The sequence below is a fragment of the Haliotis asinina genome, chromosome 2 (genome assembly GCF_037392515.1).
Source record: "Haliotis asinina isolate JCU_RB_2024 chromosome 2, JCU_Hal_asi_v2, whole genome shotgun sequence".
In the NCBI taxonomy this organism is placed as follows: Eukaryota; Metazoa; Mollusca; class Gastropoda; order Lepetellida; family Haliotidae; genus Haliotis; species Haliotis asinina.
The window spans coordinates 97,991,200-98,003,648 of record NC_090281.1 but is presented as its reverse complement, the minus strand read 5'-3'; the positions used below and the strand labels follow the sequence as shown (position 1 = coordinate 98,003,648).

Sequence of the window (12,449 nt, the reverse complement as noted above, 5' to 3'; positions counted from 1 at the left end):
CAAAAATATCTTGGAGTGGTACTTGTGAGGCTTTAGGTGTTTTAAGGAAAAGTCATGCTTATAGATTTCAACTTGACACTTTCAGTAGAACACCTTAAAGTTCTTACATATTTCACAGTAACGTTGTCTGTCACCCTGCAACCTCCTCGATCTACCTGTGCTCATGTTATGTCAATTTCAGTGACAATTTTCAGGTTTGTCTTACCTGAACCGGGGTTGCGAGGATGAAGAGAAGCAAGTTCTCAACCGACAAACCAGGCATAATCATCAACTGGTAATGGCCATCAGAATTTGTCGGCATGGGTGTGGTGGAAGCATTTGAGTCATTGGCTCCCATGACAGCATGGTGATGCGTGGGCTTCGAGAACATGAAGTACATCATCACGGTCATCGCAGGGATGCCGAACACCAGTGACAACAAGAAGGAGTTACGCCATCTGTAAATTGTAATAGGTTGATTAAACACAGGTCAGGGCTGTATAAGTATTGTTGGGGGAATTACACATTGTTAGGCATAATGATTAAGAATAAGTGCAACAGCGAAAGGGAGTGTGACAACATAATGTTGACTTCAAGGAACTCTGGGTATATGAGTGAATATATAGCTGGATTGACTATTGCTTGTTTGAGCATGTTTTAAACTTGTACTGAGGGCAGTTTATGAGGTTAGATACTCTGAACAAGACTGACCGTCGGATGTCATGTCGGTGGTCATATCTGGCTGCCTTCCTGTCATCATCTGTCAGAAGAAAAGCATCAAACCCCAGAGCCTGAAATGACAAATAACATCAGCCCTGTAGAATACTAGTACCATCACCCTATCCCATTGGAAATGATGCCATTACAATAGTGCATAGTGTTCCCATATATCGGTTTGTATACTATTACTGATTCACTCAGCAGTATTACAGGTACAGCATGCTGTTATAATAAATCTGTAACAAGTGAGGAGACCTAAAGTAGAGACCTAAAGTGGACATCTGTTGTGCAGAACTGTTATGGGGGCATGTTTTGGACCGGTTGTGGGGATCTGTTCGAGGGCATTATTTTGGAGAGAATTTTAAGACTGATTTAGACTGGAATATCTCTTCTCCATCATTCATAGTTCACTTTCTTTTAGGAGTTTTGGTTAGAATATTGGTTCCAATCGACCTATGTGTTTCAGTTTAGAAAGTGAAAGATTGGTGACAGATTAAGTGTGGGTCATTACACCATTACACGGCTCAAATTGTTGCTCAGATAAACAATCATTGGTACAGATTAAATTCTTTACTGCCAGTCTTCAAACAGCTGGAACTCTGATGAGTGCAGCATCAAACAAGTAGCAAACAAACAAAACCTTAGATCACAGAACAAACTGGGAATATATTTGTATCTGACTACCAACCTTGACTGCTTCGATGATAGTGCGTGGTCCTGTGACCTCTGTGTCATACACAAACTTGCCGGTGGATGTGGAGAGGGCAACAGTAGCCGAGAGTATACCCGGTGTCTTTTTTAGGCTGGACTCAATCAGGTGAACACATGACGAACATGTCATTCCAGTTATCTAAAAACAAAATCATTACGAGATTTACGTCCTTAGTTCCAAACACACCCTGACATAATTTTTGTGCAGATATTTTGGTCTGTGTCACTTTCAAACCTTACTTTACAAACTAGAACCCAGTTGAAACAAAGACTTCATGTGTTTCATAAACATTCAAAACTAAAACAAAATAATATTTCCTTACAAATATCCATAACAATACTTTCATTAACACAAACCTTTCATGACATCATCACAATCCACACATGCTATAGAAAACCAATAACATCATACCAAACTGTAGAAGAACATATTTAGAAACATTATAAGGTGGAGTATTTCCAAGACTGGAGAAATTAATAACTTACAGTAAGTTCCACCACACCTTGACCATCCCCTTCCTGCTCCACCACGGAGGCTGAAAATCCCAAGTCGTCAATGGCAGTGGCGATTTGAGATGGGAGGATATACTCTGGGTCGTACTTCACCTCAGCTTTCTGGGCCATCAGTGCCACCAGGACACTCTTCACACCTGTACCAGGGGGAGACAGATTAACCAGCATAGCAAATTCATTTCTGTAGTTTGTTACTTGTGTTCTCATCATTTTTGCTAGATACTTCAATTACTATAATTTGGTGTGCTTTACGTTGTCATTTTACTAACAATGTAAGATGGAATGTTTAGGGAGAGTAAAATAAACCAAAGCTCCAACTCACAGGAATATAATGGACCCTGACCCAGCAAAGGGATGTACTGGCTAGTGACCAGCTATTGCTATTTTTAAGCGTTTTTAAAGAGTTTCCATTATTTCTTAACACAATGAAATAAAATTTGTCTTGATGATAGACCAGCTATTCACCGATGTTTTCTGCTTGTTTACAGTTGCCGATCATGCTTCTCCGAAACTCGGTCAACAGGAAGCGCGGTAGTGTAGATTTTGCTTTCCCAACGACTAACAAGACCAGTTATCGCCATTTCTGAATTTTTTATGCTATTCATCTAATTCGATATAAACTTGGTAATAAAACTATTGCGTTTCAAACCTTCACATATTGAAGAAATTTCATAATTGGAATTTGTTTTAAAACAGAATTAAAAAAACAAAACTCGTGCTCGTTGTGGATGTTGACGAATGCTAATATAAGCTAATATAAAATGGAGATGTCACCGTGGGGTTGAACTTATCAAACTTGACATTTTGAGTAGTTATTTGCAATTTTGGCAATGTTTTCTCAGGGAAAAATGAAAAGATAAAGGTGAAATTTGAGAGTCATATTTTGTCAGTATCCTTTGCATGGTATCTGTCAAGTCCATAACACGGAGAAGGAAATTTGGGTCAATTCAAAGTAAGAGATTGAATGTTGGCATTATGGGTATGTTCTGAAACTAAAATCTGTACTTTTTATGGTCTGAATTGTCAAGTCATAGATTCACAACACAGCCTGGATGATTTCCACTCAATTCTCATCGTTTATGAAATTTGATGTCAACACACTAATGGTCACGTGACATACCCCAACATGTTTGGTCTCCTCTTCCAAGAGATTCATATTTGTAACATCTACAATGTAAAATACTCACAGTAATTTTAACTCTTGTACCCTATCAGGTTTTTTTTGATGTGTCAGAAGTACAAGTAAAGCTGTCTGCGCAAGTGCTACAGCTAGGTGTTGGCGATAATTGGTATGTGGCGATAACTGGTTGCTGGCCAGTAACTCTTTCCAGATAATTGTGTCAATTTATGCTTCTGGTGTTTCTTTTCACTTAGAGATTCTAAAAGAGTGAAGAGAAGGTTTTAACATCAACTGCTTATAAGTAAATCCGTACAATAATTCAACAGTATGACAATGACCTGTATGTAACCAGATCTGTGCCCCGTTTATCAAGGCGATCATAGCGCTACAATAAAAGTAAGTCAATGTTAGAGTATCGGAATTACGACAGTTGTAGTACAACGATCACCTTGAGGAATGGACTAAACAGTTCACAGACTGACACTGTGAGCAATATCCCACTGTGGTAAAAGGACACCTGTAGTCAATAAAGTCAGTGAGCTGACAACATTGTCATCTTTGACTGCCTAAAGCATAGTTTTGAATGAAAAGCCTACAAACAAAATATTTACCAAAAAATAAGAAGCTACTATCTGAGAATGGAGGTCTTGCTACAGACACCACTAACAAAAGGAGGCTGTGTATTCAATACCTTCTACTTTGATGAGGTTCTTCTCAATGGTGGCAACGCATGATGCACATGTCATCCCCCGGACGACCAGGAAACACTTCTCCATGTCATCCTCATCAGCATGGAACCGGACACTGGACTGTCCAATGCTGGCCTGACTGGCGGAACTCCGTATCGATGAGGTAACATGAGATGGATTCAGTAGCCCATCTGAAAAAACATCATTCTTGATTGACATGACATGGTAAAATTGGAGTACCCAAATGCATCCACCTGCAATGTCCTAATACATGAAAGTCTGTATTTCACAGTTTCTACAAATCCCAACATATTTATCATTGACACACCATAACAAGTCATGGTCTCACTATTTCACATATTTTGATAAAAACATAATTCAAATGTCCCCATTTTTCAAAACAGACAATAAAATGTAAAGTTTTTTTTCAACCATTTATACACTTAATGCCAAAGCATTCCAACTTTACAACCAATACATGTACCATACCTGTCTGGTTACAGTCCATGTCAGCATCATGTATGAAATCCCAACTTTACAATATATGTACCATATCAGTCTAGTTACAGTCCAAGTTACTATCATGTGAGACTTACCTGCAGCGGTTGCGTCAAAGCCCATATCATCCACAGCTTCACACAACATGGCTGGAGTCACCTTGTTAAAGTAGTAAACAAACACCCCTTCCTGATTGGCCAGGGAAACCTTGACATTCTTAACCCCTGGATGCTCCGCCATCTTTCCTTCGATGGTCTTCACACATGAATTGCATGTCATGCCTCGGATGTTGATCAGTACAGTTGCCAGTCCTTCTGTACTTCCACCACCTTCAGCAACTGTGGCACCAAATCCCATGTCATCAATCATTTCTGCTATCTTTCCTGCGTCTGTTACTGAAGGATCATACTTTACAACCCCATTCTTGTTCTCTAGAGATACCTTTATACCTTTGATGCCTCGCTTGCTGGAAATGTTAGATTCAATATTTTTCACACATGAGCCACACGTCATGCCCTCTATATCAATGACACATTCAGCTTCTCCAGACGTCTTCCTGGATGCAATGGCCTCAAATTCATCCACAACATCAGCAGGGGGAAGGGAGGCTTCAAATCCCATTTCATCAATGTCATCACGAAGCTTATCAGGGTTTGTCCCTTTTGGGTCATAGATGATGAAGGCTTCTTTGTCTGCAAGAGATACTCGGATTTCAATGACTCCTAATTTTTGACCAATGTGGGACTCAATATTGCGGACGCATGACTGACATGTCATTCCCTCCACATGAATCCTTGTTGCCAGGTTTCTGGAGTTGCTGTGTCGCACTTTAGCCTCGAAGCCCATTTCATCAATCTCACTACTGATCTTTGAAGCATTCAGCTTCTGGGCATCGAAGGTGACTTCAGCGCAGTTCTTTTCCAGTGAGACAGAAATATGGTAGATGCCATCAAGTTTGCCAATGTTGTTTTCTATCGTGTGGACACAGGACATGCAGGTCATCCCTACAATATCAATGACAGCTTCTGATGAGTTATCTCCTCTAGAGTATGCTGACCCCTGAATGTCCTTAATCTTGGCCTCAAAGCCCATGTTGTCTATCTTCTCTACCAAAACTGGTGGGCTTGTTTCAGATGGCCTGTACTTAATAGTAGCTTCATTGTCTTCAAGGATTACCTGCAAAATATTGTTAAATGACATAAAGAAAATTCCAACAATGTTTTGTTGCTAATTGCTGTGGTAAGCATTATAGAAAATAATTTCTAAGATAATTCGGTGAAACATCAGTGGTGCTGGCAGTACTTTATCAGACCAGTCTAAGTACACTTAGTCTCAGTACTTTTCGTTACACTCCACTAATGAGTCTGGCAAACCGTAGTAGCAGGTCGTGCCAGGTAACCTTTGAGTGACCTATGACCATCCAACCAAACACAAGAACGCCTAATGGATTTAACCAGTCAGACAATGGCTACTGTTTAGGGCACTTAAAAAATTTGGTAGTCACTGACACTGATCCCTCAATAAACGAAAACCAGCATGAAACATAGGTATCTGACCTGCAGTGTGTATGCATAGGGTTTTCTGATGACATGGTTACCATTAGCTAATATTTCTGCAGGATGACATCCTTGAATACTGACAAATATGCTATTTTTAGAGACTGCTTACGCACTGTTGGCAGTAAATTTATGTAGTGTGCTTCATGTGCATTACCCGGTAGCGACTGTATGGAAAATAGCATTTGGAATAGTTCGGGTGCAAACCTTTCTGAGGTAAAAATTCAAAAGGTATGCGTGAATGTCCACTTTGGGATTTGGTAAGCTGTGCTCTGATTGTTCAATCTCAAAGATTACCTGACACGACCTCTTCCTAGGTTTTGTAAAGACTGAGACAGAGTTTACTTAGACTGTGTATCAGACGATAATGAACACTTTTTGCATTATATCACAACGTACTGGCATCACTGAATAATTCTAGTCTGCATCCTGCATCCTGTTCCTTGGCTTGCAGTTGCCTCACTCAGTTCCAATCACTGATGGAAACATAACATTTATGTTTTCCGAGAGATAATTGTCTCAGTTTGACTCACAATGTAACAATGACACAGTAACGCTTGCTATGTCTACATTCCCACAATGCAATTGTGGAATATCGTTTGACTATTCAGCTTTATCTGCATGTAATGATCTATACATACGTTGGCAGTAGAAATGCAATGTTCATACTGCCCCAAATGCATCCTCATGCTTTCACAATAATAGATCACTGTGAAAGTGTGCCTTATTGCACTGTACATGTTGATAGAGTTATAGGATATTAAACAAGCTTCCCCTTTCATATCAAGTTTATGTTCCGAGTGAAATAATTTTGGTTTGTCACAAGCTTTAGCGAGTTAAAACTCGTGACAAACCAAAATTATTTCACTCGGGACATAACCTTGATATGAAAGGGAACAAGTTTTGCATCCTATTTATTATCCACGTTTTAAAAAATGAAAATATATTTAAAATTATGCAGTATTTTGCTTTTCTATATAGAACCACGTAACGCGGATTAATACATCATATTGGTGATTGGAATGTCAACCGCTTCACTCCAGGAAAACATATGCTGTGTAGAGGCAATGTATTTCCTATACGGCGCCTTATCACAAGAAAAAAAACAAATTAAGACTTAATCAAGTAAGAATCAAAATTTAATTCTTTTCAGTTGAGGATTTCTTTTCAAAAGCAATAATGTAATTCAGCAAAACATTTGTGAAGCGTAAATATTTTGAACTTGACTCCGTGACCTAAATCTTGCCTGAACGTCAGTCGGCCATCACTGTCGGGCTAGTTGTCATGTTGAGAAGTGGTCACAAAAAAGAAGATTATAGGGAGCATTTAATTAGGCGCGGCAACCTCAACAGCAAAGATGAATGTGAATAACAGGGAACAGTATGTCTCAAATAGTTGAGCTTAATTTTCTTCATTGGAGGATGAGTTACTGTAGATAATTAAGCGATGCATTGCGCAGTGTGCCAGTGACGCCTTCTCATCTCGGCTTGGAATTCCTACTTGTTGAGATTCGATGTTTATGTTGAAGACTCCATCGAAAATTGGGTCTGAAAACACAGCCTACAACCTCGAACGAAGACGATTTCAAGCCTATTGTGTTCAGATTCTGGGAAGTGCTTTTGACCTCTACATAAGAAACCACGGGAGGCATGGCAGTGACAGTGTTTGTGTGGGAGGACGCGAATGGATGCAGCAGACAGTGGCAGGAAAGATGGAACAAGTGTCTTGACTCACAAGGGGACTATGTTGAAAATTAATGTGGTTCATACCAATATTTTGTGTTTTTCTATGCAAGGCTCAAAACTTATTGACATCCCCTCGTATGTGTCATAACACTTTGTTATGAAACACCCTTACGAAGTACCACTTGGATAATAATAATCTTTATTTCTTAAATATATTCATATTTGAGGTCAATAAATTATTTGAAACACAGTGATTGAGAAATTTAACTTAATGAAGCTATGTGAATGTTCAAAATAACATTGACTCTCAACCTGTCCTTCCACAGGAACCTCAGTATATTATCAGCATAGCTTAATAAATGATTGGTGCATCTGAGAGCATCTCTTCAGTAATCTATCTCTTCTGCATCCTTACTACTAACATTGAAACATAACAAGACAACATCAGCAACATAATAATCAAATACTGATGCTTCATAGTGAGTGAGTGAGTGAGTGAGTTTAGTTTTACACCGCACTCAGCAATATTACAGCTATATTGCGGCGGTCTGTAAATAATCGAGTCTGGACGAGACAATCCAGTGATCAACAACATGAGCATCGATCTGCGCAATTGGGAACCGATGACATGTGTCAACCAAGTCAGCGAGTCTGACCACCCGATCCCGTTAGTCGCCTCTTACGACAAGCTGAGTCGCCTTTTATGGCAAGCATGGGTTGCTGAAGGCCTATTCTACCCCGGGACCTTCACGAGTGATGCTTCATAACAGTCAGTTAGTCAAGGAGTTCAGTTTTATGCTGCTTTCAGCAACACTACAGCAATATCATGGCTGGTAGGAGCTCATGTGGGGAATTGAACCCAGCATGATGAGTGAGTGAGTGAGTGAGTGAGTTTAGATTTATGCCGCTCTCAGCAATATTCCAGCTATATGGCGGCGGTCTGTAAGTAATCGAGTCTGGACCAGACAATCCAGTGATCAACAATCCAGACGATCAAGTGAGCATCGATCTGCACAAATGGGAACCGATGACAAGTGTCAACCAAGTCAGTGAGCTTGACCACTCGATCCTGTTAGTTGCCTCCTACGACAAGCATAATTGCCATTTATGGCAAGCATGGGTTGCTGAAGGGTCTATTCCACCCAGGTACTTTCACAGGACCCCAGCATGATGAACGAATGCTTTAACCACTATGATACCCAACGGTACACTTGTACCGGGTGTTACACGAGTCAGTAGGGGGATGCACAGGATTTCACCATGGGAATTTGTTTGTCTACTCGTACCTCCTGACCTGACCAAGGGTTCAGCAGTCAACAAGCACCATCAACTCATGACACTCGCATGCAACCTGCTCATGACACAAGTAACAAATTTATCAAACAAGTTACAAAGAATCGCTATTGTGAAATGTTACATCTATTATGTTATCTCTATGATATTTTCAGTACAGATACAATTAAAGATTTCGCATTAAACATTATGATGTGTACTATCGCAAGCCTCACATGTTTTATCGAAAGCATAATATTACCTTGTTGTGTGCAAACAGAATAATGTGATCACCCTCTCCCCATCCCTATCCACACAACCCACACTGCTGGTGTACACATCAACAAATACTAACTGACAACTGGAGACATACCCTCTCATCATCCTAACTATTTGGGTCATATGTCACCAACACACTCTATCTACAGTCTCACAACTTGTGGGTCAGCATGTAGTGTAACTGTACTTCCTGGCATGATTTCACATGCATATTTAAGCAGAATTCAAAGCATGTAGCCCTTCACGCCATAAGCTAGTGGAAAAAGTATGATTTTGTTTGAAATGATGATTTTAGTATCAACTCCAAAGTATTCTATAAATCCAGAATATTTGGTGATACAAACGTAAATGTGAATGCAGACTTGCAATTGTTCAGAATTGTCGGTCAGCAGATTGTCTCCAATAAATATCTTGGTTATCAAATGTGTCTGGCATTCAAAAAGCCATATTATAGATCAATTCATAAATAGATATTTTCTTCAACCTCCATCTCACTAAACAAAGCTACCAATTATCGGTAATTTAGTGTGGCTCTGACTGGACATTCAAACATGGACTCAAAAAATGAGTGAATGACTGATTGAGTGACTGAGCGAGTGTGGTTCTACACTGCTTTAGCAATATAAAATCATCATCACTGCTGGGGACACCAGAATTGGGCTTCACACACTGTATCCATGTGGGGATCGAACGCAGGTCTTCGGCATGAAGAGTGAACACTTTTACCACTAGTCTACCCCACCATCCACATAATTAATGAGGACAATATAGGTGCAGTGTATATGTCTGAATGGCATGGAGATTCTGTAAGTCTGGAAGCTGAGGAAGATTTAACATCAGAGTGATGCATGTGTGAGTTGAAGGTATAACCACAGCAAACTGTAGCTCAAATGGGTTGCGCAGCATTGAGAAAATGACCAGTCTTCTTACATGCGAGTGAAGCGAGCAAAGATTGGCAACATACTTTCCTCGCTTCGGTTTGAAAAATATTTTTCATGTCAAAATACAATATCGCCACCATCAAAAGTATACACCCATTTCTTCACTCATTTTACCCTCATATTTCCAAGCCCATGTTGAACAATTACTCACGTGAAATATTTTTTACTCAACATTTTAAGCGCAACTCATGGTATATCAGACCATTCTTTGCCTCCATTCCTTGTTCCATCACTCCATTCAACCGGAAGCTGACAGGGATAATGGAGGCGAAGAACGACCTGAATATTACGAGTGGTGTTTCAAATGTTGAACAAAACATATTTCACATGAGTAATTATTAAAAATGGGGTATGAAATCTGAGAGCACAACCAAGTGAGGAAATGTGAGTGTACCTGTGATGGTGGTGATATTGTGATCAGAAGCGAGTGAAGTGTGTTGCCACACACCGTTGCTTGCTTTGTTCGCATATAAGAAGACTTGTCATATTCTCTATGCCACGCATCCCAATTTGCGCTACAGTTGGCCTGTGTCATAACAAGCACCTGCAAAATATCAGATACACCTATGTGGACAAGGTATTGATTTACCATACTGTTCATCAGGCTGTGAGGCCTCTAGCAATATGATACCATGTGTGATACTGAACTGTAAGAACTGAAGATGAAATTATTCCTCAGCTGTAAATTCATGACAAATATGGAAATTTTGTGGCCACCATAAAAGATGTCCAGAAACTGTAGTTGTTACCAGCTGATGCCTGCTTGGGGTACAAACACTCAATGTGCTGTGTGGTACTCCTTTTTCTGTTTTCCTTGAACCCAGTCTCAGGGGGGCAATATGAGTCTAGACATTCCATCTCATTATTGGTACTTGGTACACAACAACCGTTGTCAAACTTGCAATCACAATTAACTTCATGAAGTCACTTTAATCTTGCTTCTGATACACATAGATCTGAAGAGGTTTATGGAATGGTACAAACAACTTAATTGCAGAATGGCAATCTCAGGAAAAATCAGATCTTGCTCCCAATACACACAGAAATTAGAATGCAGGACATCCAAGCACATATAAATGCTTTGATTGCAAAAGTCAAAGTCAGAACTTTCGAATCCTGGGACTACTACAGTTAAAATCTGTAGGAATGATTCACTATAAATCACTGAATATTTGGCTTCAAATAGACAATTTTTTAAACAAGAGAGACCTTCCACAGGGAGTACTGCCCTGTAATGCTGCTGGCCATTCTATACATTCATTCAGTCTTAACAAAGTGAATCAAGAATTCTGTCCAATTATTCTTGCAAGTGCATAATTTGCAACAGGATGTCCTCAGACATTGTGTAGACTTTTGCTTACATAACCTTGCTAATAACTGACATGCTACAATCAGTCCAGAGACAAGTTTCCCAGAAAAACGATGGCATTTATCATTACTATTCTGACTAATATCACTACTTTTAATAGTCAAGCCATTCATCCTCAGTACAATCAGAGACTGTTTATTGTATTTCATTTACATATCAACTGACTTAAATATTTATTTAAACTTGTGTATGTAAATGTTGTTCACAGCCTGTCCCTAAAGTTCCTGGATAGTCCTTTCACCATGTAAATAAATTGTCAAACTAATGGTGGATAGCATGAACAAGATATTTCCCTGAGTGCGTTAATATTCAAAGTCACGTTGGCAGTATTTCAGCCATTGTGTGAGTAAGATATGTCACTACGATAAGGCATGCCTAAACACTTGTTTCAGACTTGGCACTAATGACCAACATAGACTATGCAAACCTCTTCTGTTCATGAACTCTGCTAGGGAGACAAGCATGGAATATTGGGGATGTAAACTACCCCAGAATCCATACACATATATTTTGCAAAAACAGTAAGAAGACACAAAAACATATCTCACCGGAATCCTCAAATATCCTTGTTGTCTAGATTTCTTCATGATCGGCATCGCTGTGTTAATAAATATTCCTCTTGTATCTACAACTATTTCCAGACGGCGCTCATCCGTCAATTCTCCAACAAGTGTTTCACCTCACAGAGGATAAGGCAGTGATGGTCTCCTTGATGGAAGTTAATTCCACATGGCTGTTATTCCCTGATAAAACACATTTACGTGATAAACTTCCACTTGCAGAGAAAACTCCACTCTCCTGAAAGAAAAGTGATGATCTCAGAAAGTGAAGTCTCATCCAATACTTCACTGTCCTGATAAACCAGTGTAACTTCTGACAGGAGAACAACAGGTCACCAAAGGAAGTCTAATACACCAATGAACTAGACAGCAGGTTGTAAAAGCCTTCAAGGACTGCTATTCATGATATTCACACGATCAAACATAAACAACTGTAATATTAACTTTTGACGTGCTTCGCTTCCCTGTACAAGACCCCAAGCTGTGTCACAATATTTAAATAAGTCCACAAAAGTCTGCTGTCCTATCAAATGAACTATGCCCCAGGTAAGTGACAG

At 39.6% G+C, this 12,449-nt stretch overlaps 1 protein-coding gene across 6 annotated transcripts in view; it reads right to left on the bottom strand.

Moving 5' to 3' along the window:
- LOC137274664 (copper-transporting ATPase 1-like) overlaps nt 1-12,449 on the bottom strand; it is a 53,964-nt gene that overhangs the window by 17,354 nt on the left and 24,161 nt on the right. For 5 of the 6 annotated variants that reach the window (XM_067807990.1, XM_067807988.1, XM_067807987.1 and 2 more), the window contains exons 3-8: nt 4,329-5,406; nt 3,735-3,923; nt 1,897-2,060; nt 1,388-1,549; nt 691-770; nt 206-437 (exon numbers count right to left, since the gene is read on the bottom strand). In XM_067807990.1, coding sequence (XP_067664091.1) covers nt 206-437; nt 691-770; nt 1,388-1,549; nt 1,897-2,060; nt 3,735-3,923; nt 4,329-5,406 — 1,905 coding nt within the window. Of the gene's footprint in view, nt 1-205; nt 438-690; nt 771-1,387; nt 1,550-1,896; nt 2,061-3,734; nt 3,924-4,328; nt 5,407-11,880; nt 11,979-12,449 lie in introns of those variants that run through there. The other variant, XM_067807991.1, reaches the window with a different exon arrangement.